Source organism: Bubalus kerabau, chromosome 2, assembly GCF_029407905.1.
Source record: "Bubalus kerabau isolate K-KA32 ecotype Philippines breed swamp buffalo chromosome 2, PCC_UOA_SB_1v2, whole genome shotgun sequence".
In the NCBI taxonomy this organism is placed as follows: domain Eukaryota; kingdom Metazoa; phylum Chordata; class Mammalia; order Artiodactyla; family Bovidae; genus Bubalus; species Bubalus kerabau.
Window position 1 is genome coordinate 157,510,501 of NC_073625.1, and position 9,783 is coordinate 157,520,283.

A 9,783-nucleotide genomic window follows, 5' to 3' on the forward strand; every position below is an offset into this window, starting at 1 on the left:
GCTGAGATTTCAGCCTGTCCTCCCACATGTCCAATCTGGAACTCTGTTCATGGAGACCTCTCATTCTGAACCCCAAGGTCACTAAGTCCTGTTTATTCTTCCTCCTAAAAAAAAAAAAATCACCTTCTTTCTGTCCATCTTTATTAGCACTGCCTCATCATCTGCCCCCAGGCTCAACTCTTTCCCCCTCTAATCTAGCTTTCACATCATTTCCAGAAAACAATTCAAATACATCTTATCATGTCCTACTCCTGATTCAAGTTTTTCAATGGCTTTTCACAAGCTGGAGCAGGGCTTTAGCACACTTTTTTTTTTTTTTGGAAGAAGCATGCTGTTTTTCCTTCAAAATGTAATATGAAGCACTAAAAAGAAATGAGCTATCAAACCATAAAAAGACATGGAAGAAACTTAAATGCATATTACTAAGTAAAAGAAGCCAATATGAAAAGACTGCATACTATAGGATGTGCATACTACATGAAACTCTGGAAAATGCAAAGCTATGGAAAAAGTAAAAGGGTCAGTGGATGCCAGGGGTTAGAGGTCAGGAAGAAATAGGCAGAGCACAGAGGATTTTAAGGGCAGTGAACTACTCTGTATAATACTATGATGGCGAATATCTATTATGACATTTGTCCAAACCCACAGAATGTAAAACACCAAAGTTATACATACAAGTGTAATCTTTGGGAGATAACAGTAGGTCAATGTAATAATACATTTACGATATATATGAATAATACAGTCGGTATGTAATAATAATACATTCATTACAGTAAGACTGTAATGAATGTACTACTTTGATGTGGGATGTGGATAGTGGGGGAAGCTGTGTGTATATGATGTAAGGGGAAATTTCTGTACTTTCTGCTCAGTTTTGCTGTGAACCTACTCCTGTTCCAAAAAACAAAGTCATTTACAACATACTTAAAAATTTTTAATTTAAAGTACTATATTTAAATTTACCTTTAAAATCTTATATTCATATTCACATTTAGAAAAGTAGAGCTACTTAGCTGAAGTGGTGGCAATGGAAGGAGGAGGGCTGGGAAATGTGTCTCTTGTCTGTACCTCATCTCTCAGTTGTTCCCCGAGACCTTGGGGCTGTAGGACTTGGAGGAACCCCAGAGACCTGGAGGACTAGAGCTCAATGCCTTAATGAGGCAAATGATGGCCTTCCTAATCAGGCCTAGCTTTCTTTCCAGGCTCAGCCCTTGTGGTTCCCAATACCCCGCCTTCCCAATGTTCTATACAGACACTAGTATTCCCTCTAGTATCTCCCACTCCATGGGTCTCCCTCCAGGCCATTGCTTACATTGCTCCTTCTGTCTTTCATCCTTCCCCCTTTTTCTCTACTTGATGACCCCCTTCAAGTCTCAGCTCGAACAGCACCTCCCCTGTGGAGCTGCTCCAGATTCCCCAGGAGACCTTCTTTATGCTTGGTTCATCCTGTACCCTCCATTATGGCATCCGTCCAATGCACTGTCTGTTTTTGCATGCCTGACTCCAATTACACTATGAGCAATTTGAGAGCAGTTTTCATCTTGATAACCTCTGTAGCTAGCATGATACCTGGTTTCCTGAATGTTTGCTGAAAATGAACGAGTGGAAGAATGAATGAATACATAAATTCTCCTCTTTCTCTCTCAGAAGATGATCCCACTTCCCACTAGACTGAGATGATGCTCAGTCACTCTTTGGTGGCTTTCCTACATTCCCATCAATTTCTTTGATTTTGGGTCAGTGTATTTACAAACCAATCTAGCCACAGCAGCTCACAGCTGGGTCTCCACTTGACTCCCACCCCCCATTCTTTTGTTGACAGAGCTGTGTTCCTTTAGCTGTATCTTCAGTTCATCCTTGAGTTATTTCACCTTTCTGCTTCCATTTGCATATGCTCTTGGTTTAGCAAAAGGAATCTTGGCAGGAAGAGAAATTCCCAGCCTATCCTTCTCCAAAGTACTTCAGTAAAAGACATCTGTAATCCTATGATTGCTTGGAATATTTAATACTTAATTTTCAAAGCCTCAGTTCAACACATGTTATAACTGAGCTGATACCCCAAGTCCACAACAGTAAATCCAGCTCCACCTGGATTTGACAGCTGAGGTATGCAGAGCCTGAAAAATTATCTAAAGTTGGTGCATTATTCCTTCCTATGAATTTTTTTGTCTCCTATGTTTTACTGAAGTAGGTAGCTCAGAAAAGTTCTTAAAGAATATTTATTCAAGCCTTGTTTACCTGTTTTTAATGAAGCCAGTCAATCCCATGAACTTTCTTGTTTCCTTCTATTTTTTCATGCCATGTCTTATCATAAGCGTTCAAGCTCTTAGAAAAAACCCTAAAGCTCAAATCTGGACTTGCTCCTGAATCAGGTCTGTTTCAAAATTCACCAAAATACCTACAGCTCATATACAGTTTTAAAAAACTAGTCTGCCCCCTGGAGACTCACTTATATGTGGCACTTTATAGGCACCTGAAATTTTTATAGTCTTAAGGGCTTTTGGTTGAGTTTTCTAGGTACTTTTGATGAAATATTTTCCATTATAGATATTGATTCTATGAGACAATTGTCTAAGACTGTTCACTATATTTCTTTTTTTTTAAACTCTTTTGTGTTGGGGTATAGCTGATTAACAATGTTGGGATCATTTCAGGTGAACAGCGAAGGGACTCAGGTATACATATACATGTATCCAATCTCCCCTAAACGCCCCTCTCATGCAGGCTGCCACATAACATGGAACAGAGTTCCATGTGCTGTACGGTTATCCATTTTAAATATAGTAGTATGTGCATGTCCATCCCAAACCCTCTAACTATCCCTTCCCCCTCATCCTTCCTGCCTCTGGCAACCATAAATTCATTCTCTAAGTCTGGATTGTTCACTACATTTCTTAATCCATATTTTCTTAAATTGCTATAGTCCTTAACTTCTTTCAGTAATAAGTAGTGAATAGCTCTTTATCATTTGTTGCTGTTGTTGCTGTTATTGTTTAGTTGCTAAGTCATGTCCATTAACCAGTCTCATAAAAAGGTTAGAATATCCCTGGTAATAAATCTACAGGGTCTTTCTAATACAAGTAAACATTAACAAAATAAGAGCCATTAACTGAGCAAAAGTCAAATTGCGTTAGTCTTATGGTGAACAAAGACCACCTTCACTTCCCAAACCATATTATAATAATTTAAGGAGAATCAGAAAAACTCAGGCATCATTAGCCTTCAATATTTTTGCTATACTGTGAAAGGGGGCAGGATCAGTTGCCACTATCTTTTATTCATTCACTATCATCGCTTCATCCAGCCTCCACACTCACAAAGTTCAAGAAACCTTCCTCCCAATTCCTCCTCCCAACCCGCACTGGGGTTCTCAAGGCACGAATACTGAAGTGGTTTGCCATTCCTTTTTCCAGTGGACCACGTTTTGTCAGAACTCTCTGCCATGACCCGTCCATCTTGGGTGGCCCTACACGGCATGGCTCATAGTTTCATTGAGCCAAACAAAGCTATGGTCCATGTGATCAGTTTGGTTAGTTTACTGTCATTGTGGTTTTCATTCTGTCTGGATAAGGATAAGAGGCTTATGGAAACTTCCTGTTGGGAGAGACTGATTGAGGGGGAAACTGGGTCTTGTTCTGATGGGCAGGGCCATGTTCATTAAATCTATAATCCAATTTTCTCTTGATGGGTGGGGCTGTGTTCCCCTTCTGTTGCTTGACCTGAGGTCAAACTATGGTGGAGGCAATGAAGATAATCTCCTTAGAAAAAAAGTTATGACCAACCTAGACAGCATATTAAAAAGCCGAGACATTGCTTTGCCAACAAAGGTCCATCTAGTCAAAGCTATGGTTTTTCCAGTAGTCATGTATGGATGTGAGAGGTGGACTATAAAGAAAGCTAAGCGCTGAAGAATTGATGCTTTTGAACTGTGGTGTTGGACAAAACTCTTGAGAGTCTCTTGGACTGCAAGGAGACCCAACCAGTCCATCCTAAAGAAAATCAGTCCTGAATGTTCATTGGAAGGACTAATGCTGAAGCTGAAACTCCAATATTTTGGCCACCTGATATGAACAATCGACTCATTGGAAAAGACCCCGATGCTGGGAAGGATTGAAGGCAGGAGGAGAAGGAGACAATAGAGGATGAGATGGTTGGATGGCATCACCAATGCAATGGACATGAGTTTGAGTAGGCTCCGGGAGTTGGTGATGGACAGGGAAGCCTGGCGTGCTGCAGTCCATGGGGTCGCAAAGAGCTGGACATGACTGTGCTTCTGAACTGAACTGAACTGAATGAAACCCATTTTGAATCTCACATCATCAGTCCCCCCATGTTACTTACTCATTCCTAGTCAGTCCTTCTCATAGGAAAATTTTAGCTCTGGTTCACCGTCACTCTCTCCCATATTAGTTTTGCCATACATTTTAGTGATTTCAGTGACCTCAAAGGTAATCAATCCTTCCCTACACCTTTATCTTTCAGCTTCTTGACCTCTTCTGGTCTACTTATCTTCCATTCAGCACAACCTCAGTCACTCTTTCCCAAGGGCCATGCTTTAGACTTTAACAAGGGCAGAAACCCCATAATCTCAATTTCAAGAATCTTTCTTTCCAACTACCACTTTCTTTTTTTTTTTTCACTAAGAGATTTAGTTGTATTTTTATTACTCTTTATTTATTTATTTAATTTAATTAATTTATTATTATTATTTTACTTTACAGTATTGTATTGGTTTTGCCATACTGTGACATGAATCTGCCACAGGTGTACATCTGTTCCCCATCCTGAACCCCGCTCCCACCTCCCTCCCCATACCACTTTCTATTCTTGTGTTCTACTGTCTCTACGGATCTTACTCCAACAATCCCTTGGTCCTCTGGATGTACAATTCACTGATCCTTCCCACTTTTCACTGTCCTTCTGCCTCCTCCTTTTCCTGGCTTTAGTCCTCAATTTCCTACCTGCTCAGCTTCAACCCCAAAGTCCACCATTACAATTACCCCTTTGCATAAACCCTCAGCATTATTGCCTCTCTTTTTTATCTTATGCCCTTGTAAAACCCCACCTGGACTTGCATGGCTGAACACGACTGGAAGAAAAACACCCAATCATAGAGATGGTCTCTTCAAATTTATTAGCACAAATCTCAAGCAGATCCTTAATGCTGTCTAGCCACTCTGATGCATTCCCTTGGTCCATTCACTCTTCTTTTTCTGCTGCTGCTGCTAAGTCACTTCAGTCGTGTCTGACTCTGTGCAACCCCATAGATGACCGCCCACCAGGCTCCCCCGTCCCTGGGATTCTCCAGGCAAGAACACTGGAGTGGGTTGCCATTTCCTTTTCCAATGCATGAAAGTGAAAATTGAAAGTGAAGTTGCTCAGACGTGTCCGACTTTGTGCGACCCCATGGACTGCAGCCCACCAGGCTCCTCTGTCCATGGGATTTTCCAGGCAAGAGTACTGGAGTGGGTTGCCATTGCCTTCTCTGATTCACTCTTCTGCTCTCCTAGAAATTCTCTCTCTCTTCAAACTTTCAACACCACTCTTCCATCCTCGCTAATAGCTGATATGACCTTGCTTCTGATTTCACTGAGAATACAGAAGCAGTAGAAAACAACTTCTACAAGATACTGCTTCTGTCACCCTGTCAACCCACCTACCAGCCTCAAAGCCCATGTACTCTGCCTTCTTTCATGTTACTCTCCTCTTGTGTCTTCCAGAAGCCATTCCAGGTATTTTTTTCTCTAGTTATCTTAACCATTGTTTTCCCTTCTCAAATGAATTTCTCCATCGGCATATGCATGTGCTGTCATTTCTTCCATGTGTTAGGGCACCCCCTCTGACCACACCTACCTGTCCAGCTTCCATTCCATTTCTCTGCTTCTCTTTATAGAAACAGTCATCAAAAGAGCAGCTGCCAGTCCTTTATAAGCTCTCTTGAACATATTCCAATCATGTGTCAGTGAACCCCTCACTCCTTCAAAATGGATCTTTTCAAAGTCATTAGTGACTTGCATGTAGCTAAACTGAATGATCAATTCTTGACCCTCATCTTGCTTGACTCATGAGCAGCATTGACAGAGTTTGTCTCTATCCCCCTTGAAATGTTGGATTCTAGGATTCCCTATTCTCCTGGTTTTCCTCATCTGTTTTTTTTGAAAAAAACAAAAACAAAAACAAAAACAAAAGCCCACTGCTTGTTTTCAATGTTCTTTGTTGGTTCTTCCTCATTTTCTCAACTTAATGGACTTCCCAGGTCACAGACCATGTTCTTCTGTTTTCCGTACTATTTATGCTCACTCCTTTAATGTTCTTATCCCGTTTCATGGCTTATACAATATTTACATGTTGATGACTCCTACAGCATTCTACATCCAGCTCAGATCTCACTTCTAGACTCAAGATTTGTATATCCTTTTGCCTATATACATATATGTCTTTTCTTGGATGTCTAATAGGTATCTCAAACTTAATACATCCCAAATCAATCAGCTCTCTTCTCTCCTAAGTCTCTCTTCTTTCATTCTTCCACATCTCACTTACTGGCAATTCCATCTTTTTCTGCTGCTCAGGCAAAAAACCTTAGAGTCATCTTTGACTCTTCTCTTGCAACTGAAATAGAATCCAACAGAAGATCTGCCAGGCTCAACCTTCAGAACACAGCTATAATCTGACCACCTCTCACTATGTCCTCAGCTACCATCCTGGTCTAGACTCTCTTAGGTTACAGAAACAGTTCTGATGATGTTGAATTGCCTCAACAGCAAAGTGGCCTTTCCCTTATCTGGGGAATGTCTAAAAGCTGTATGACGACCCAAGCCTCTCATTCAGATTTTATAATTTCAGATTTATTCTTATGATGTTAAAATCGCCATCTCTTCTTAGTTGTCTTTAAATATTTATCTTGTCCCTAAAGCATTTAAGGTACATTAGAAAAGTATATGTGTGAATGTGTGTGTGTGTTAGTTGCTCAGTTGTGTCCGACTCTTTGTGACCCCATGGGCTGTAGCCCACCAAGCTCCTCAGTCCATGGAATTCTCCAGGCAAGAATAGTGGAGTATATACAGACATTAATATAGAAAAATATGAGAAAATTAGGGAAAAGGAAGATAAGGATAGAAAAAAATTCATATGATGTCACAGGTGAATTGTGCATACACCCACATGCCATGAGGTTTTGTACCCTTGCTAGAAAGGGAATAATAACAGAGGAGTCTCTTCCTCTAAGATGTGCTTTAATATCAGATCTCTTTTTGCTTAACGGGCCCCCAGAAGACATCATGATCACAGTGGCCCCTTGGGCCTGAGTGGCAGAGGGCTGTGTGGGGCAGGAAAGGAGAAGGGTTGTATGCTCAGAAGAAGTGAGGCAACGTTGGTCAGGAGGACCCTTCTCTCCCAAGACTGGGTCCTGACCTACACCCCAATCATTCCCTGATATTCCCTCCAATCTCCCACCTCCCAGCTCACCCCTATGTGTTACCCTGAGTACTTACCAAGACCCAAGCAAGAAACTCTGAGTCCTGATTTTCCAAGATTCCTAAAATAAAAATAAAGCAACACATGGTCATCGTTTCCTCAGGTAGAATTTTATCTGTGAGTATTAAATCTCACTTAAAAAATTTTTAATTGAAATATAGTTGATTAACAGCATTGTGTTAGTTGCAGGTATATAAACTTAACTTTTTATGAGACTGTTCTTGACTAGAGCTGTGGTGAGGGCAGAGCTCCAGATGCAGGCCTGTGGTTTGGGGAAGAGTCTCTTTCATCCCTATTTGGGTGCTTTAAAGTCCAAAATGTCCTTGGGCTCAGCACAACAACAAAGGGTCCCCACAAAACACAGCTTTTCAGCCCTATTGGTCTTCTTTATCAGTTTTCTTACAAATGTAATATCTCTCTTCTTGAGGGCAAGATTTGTAGATTATTTACCCATCAGTCATTCTTCATTGATCAATCGATTCTGACCCATAGTGGACCCTTAATAAGCATTTGTTGGCTGAGTAACAGATGAACTGACCTTTAAAACAAAGTATTACTACAGATGGATAGGGAATATTAAAAGAACAAATACAAAATAATCCTTTAGGCTATTTAAACTAAATTAGATTACTTTTATTAAAAAACTACACAAAATTCCTACAAAAAGGCCAGACAGTCCTTAAATGATTCTTCCTTTCCTCAACATTTTTGCTTTTCATCCTTAAAAGTTGATCCAGGGAGAGGAAATATATTTTCATTCTTTAAGTAGAAAAAGAACTAGGTGCTCTAATCTTAACTGTAAGGTATTTGTGGAGACCCAGACCCAACCCATCTTCCTGTCATCTGCCTAATGCCATCAGAGAGGAAATCGAATTCTCAGAGAAAGGATATCTCATAGAATTTTGTAGGGATCCACTGTGAAGAGATGAAGCTGACGTTATTGAAACACGGTAGAAAAGTGTATTCCTTACTTTCTGATCAGATGCTTTTATGAAAATATAGCTTTTCTCCCTGCTTCTATCCAAACAAAACAGAACCAACTTTTCTAAAAAGTTTTCTACAGCTCAGTTCTTCCAGATTCTCTCTTGATTATCCCACAGTTTGATTTCTTTAGAGCTAGTAATCAGTGCTCTTATTTTTGCATCTATTTCTTTTCCTTGCTTGCTACTGTCTATAAAATTCCACCTAAGCAACACAGTTCCTTTCCTAGCCTGGTTCAAAGGATATTACACTGAGAAGAGTTGAAAGATCCAGATTTTTGTGACTTTGTTGCAACCAGCTAGGTGACCTTGGAGATATCACTTCCTTCCTTGGACTTCCTTGGAGATATCACTTCCTTCCTAACCCTAATTTCTTCATAGTAAAATGGGGTAGCAATGTCTATGCCATTCTTCCAGCATCGCTGTTGTGGGACTGGAACATGATAATGTATGCTAATGTGTTCACAGTAAACAAATGCAAAAGCATAACTATTTTTGGTGCTTCCTGACTCTTCTTATGCTGTCACAGACATGGTGCTAAATTTCCCATATGAATTGGATATGTCTACCTGGCAGGAAACTATTGCATAAAGGTGTGTGTGAAAAATATTTTGAACTGCTAAGTAGGAGAAAAATACTTGGACCTCTCGCATGAAATTAATTTGCATAAGGAATTGTTCTTTTAGTAGTTTCTCAGAAAACCACAGGCTGTACAGCCAGAAGATTTGCTTTGTGGTCTAAAAGTCTACTGATTTTGAAGGGTAGGAATCTAGAGTGAAAGCTATATGGTGGGGAGTATAAAAAAGACTTACACCAGAGCAAAAAAATCAAAGAAAATATATAAGTGAATAACAGTCTTCCAGGTAGAGATATTTGACATTGATGAATTACTGATTTATTGACAGATTACCATGTTCAAAGCAATGTGTTAGGTCATGAAGATACAGAGAGGAACAAGGCACAGTTCTCTACCCTTAAGGAGTTCTCTATCCTTTTCTGAGGGATGCAGAAGAGCAACTGTGCAATCATGATACAGTGGGGGATGTCCTCCCGTGGAGGCTCTTGACAGCACATGGAGGAGCTGTCTCAGGTTTGCACTTGCATAACTATGTGGGTGTCATGGGGGAAAAGATCCAGGTAAGAAATTTCATGTAATTTTAATATCTTTCAGTGACTTAGAGCACAATAGGGAACAGGAACTTGGTACAGAAAATTATGCAGAGGAAGAAATTTTTCTAACAAACTCAAATAGGGCGAGATTATGACACTGGGCACTTACTGAGCAGCATCTCAGCACCCAAGGTAGGGAGACCTGCTCTAAGTT

General features: G+C 40.3%; 1 protein-coding gene and 1 long non-coding RNA gene across 3 annotated transcripts in view; one reads left to right on the plus strand and one right to left on the minus strand.

Moving 5' to 3' along the window:
- KCNAB1 (potassium voltage-gated channel subfamily A regulatory beta subunit 1) overlaps positions 1-9,783 on the minus strand; it is a 439,216-nt gene that overhangs the window by 122,731 nt on the left and 306,702 nt on the right. For both annotated transcript variants that reach the window (XM_055569252.1, XM_055569254.1), the window contains one exon: positions 7,497-7,540. In XM_055569252.1, coding sequence (XP_055425227.1) covers positions 7,497-7,540 — 44 coding nt within the window. The remainder of the gene's footprint in view (positions 1-7,496; positions 7,541-9,783) is intronic.
- Positions 1-9,783, plus strand: part of LOC129643993 (uncharacterized) — a 76,325-nt gene that overhangs the window by 29,504 nt on the left and 37,038 nt on the right. The window lies entirely within an intron of this gene.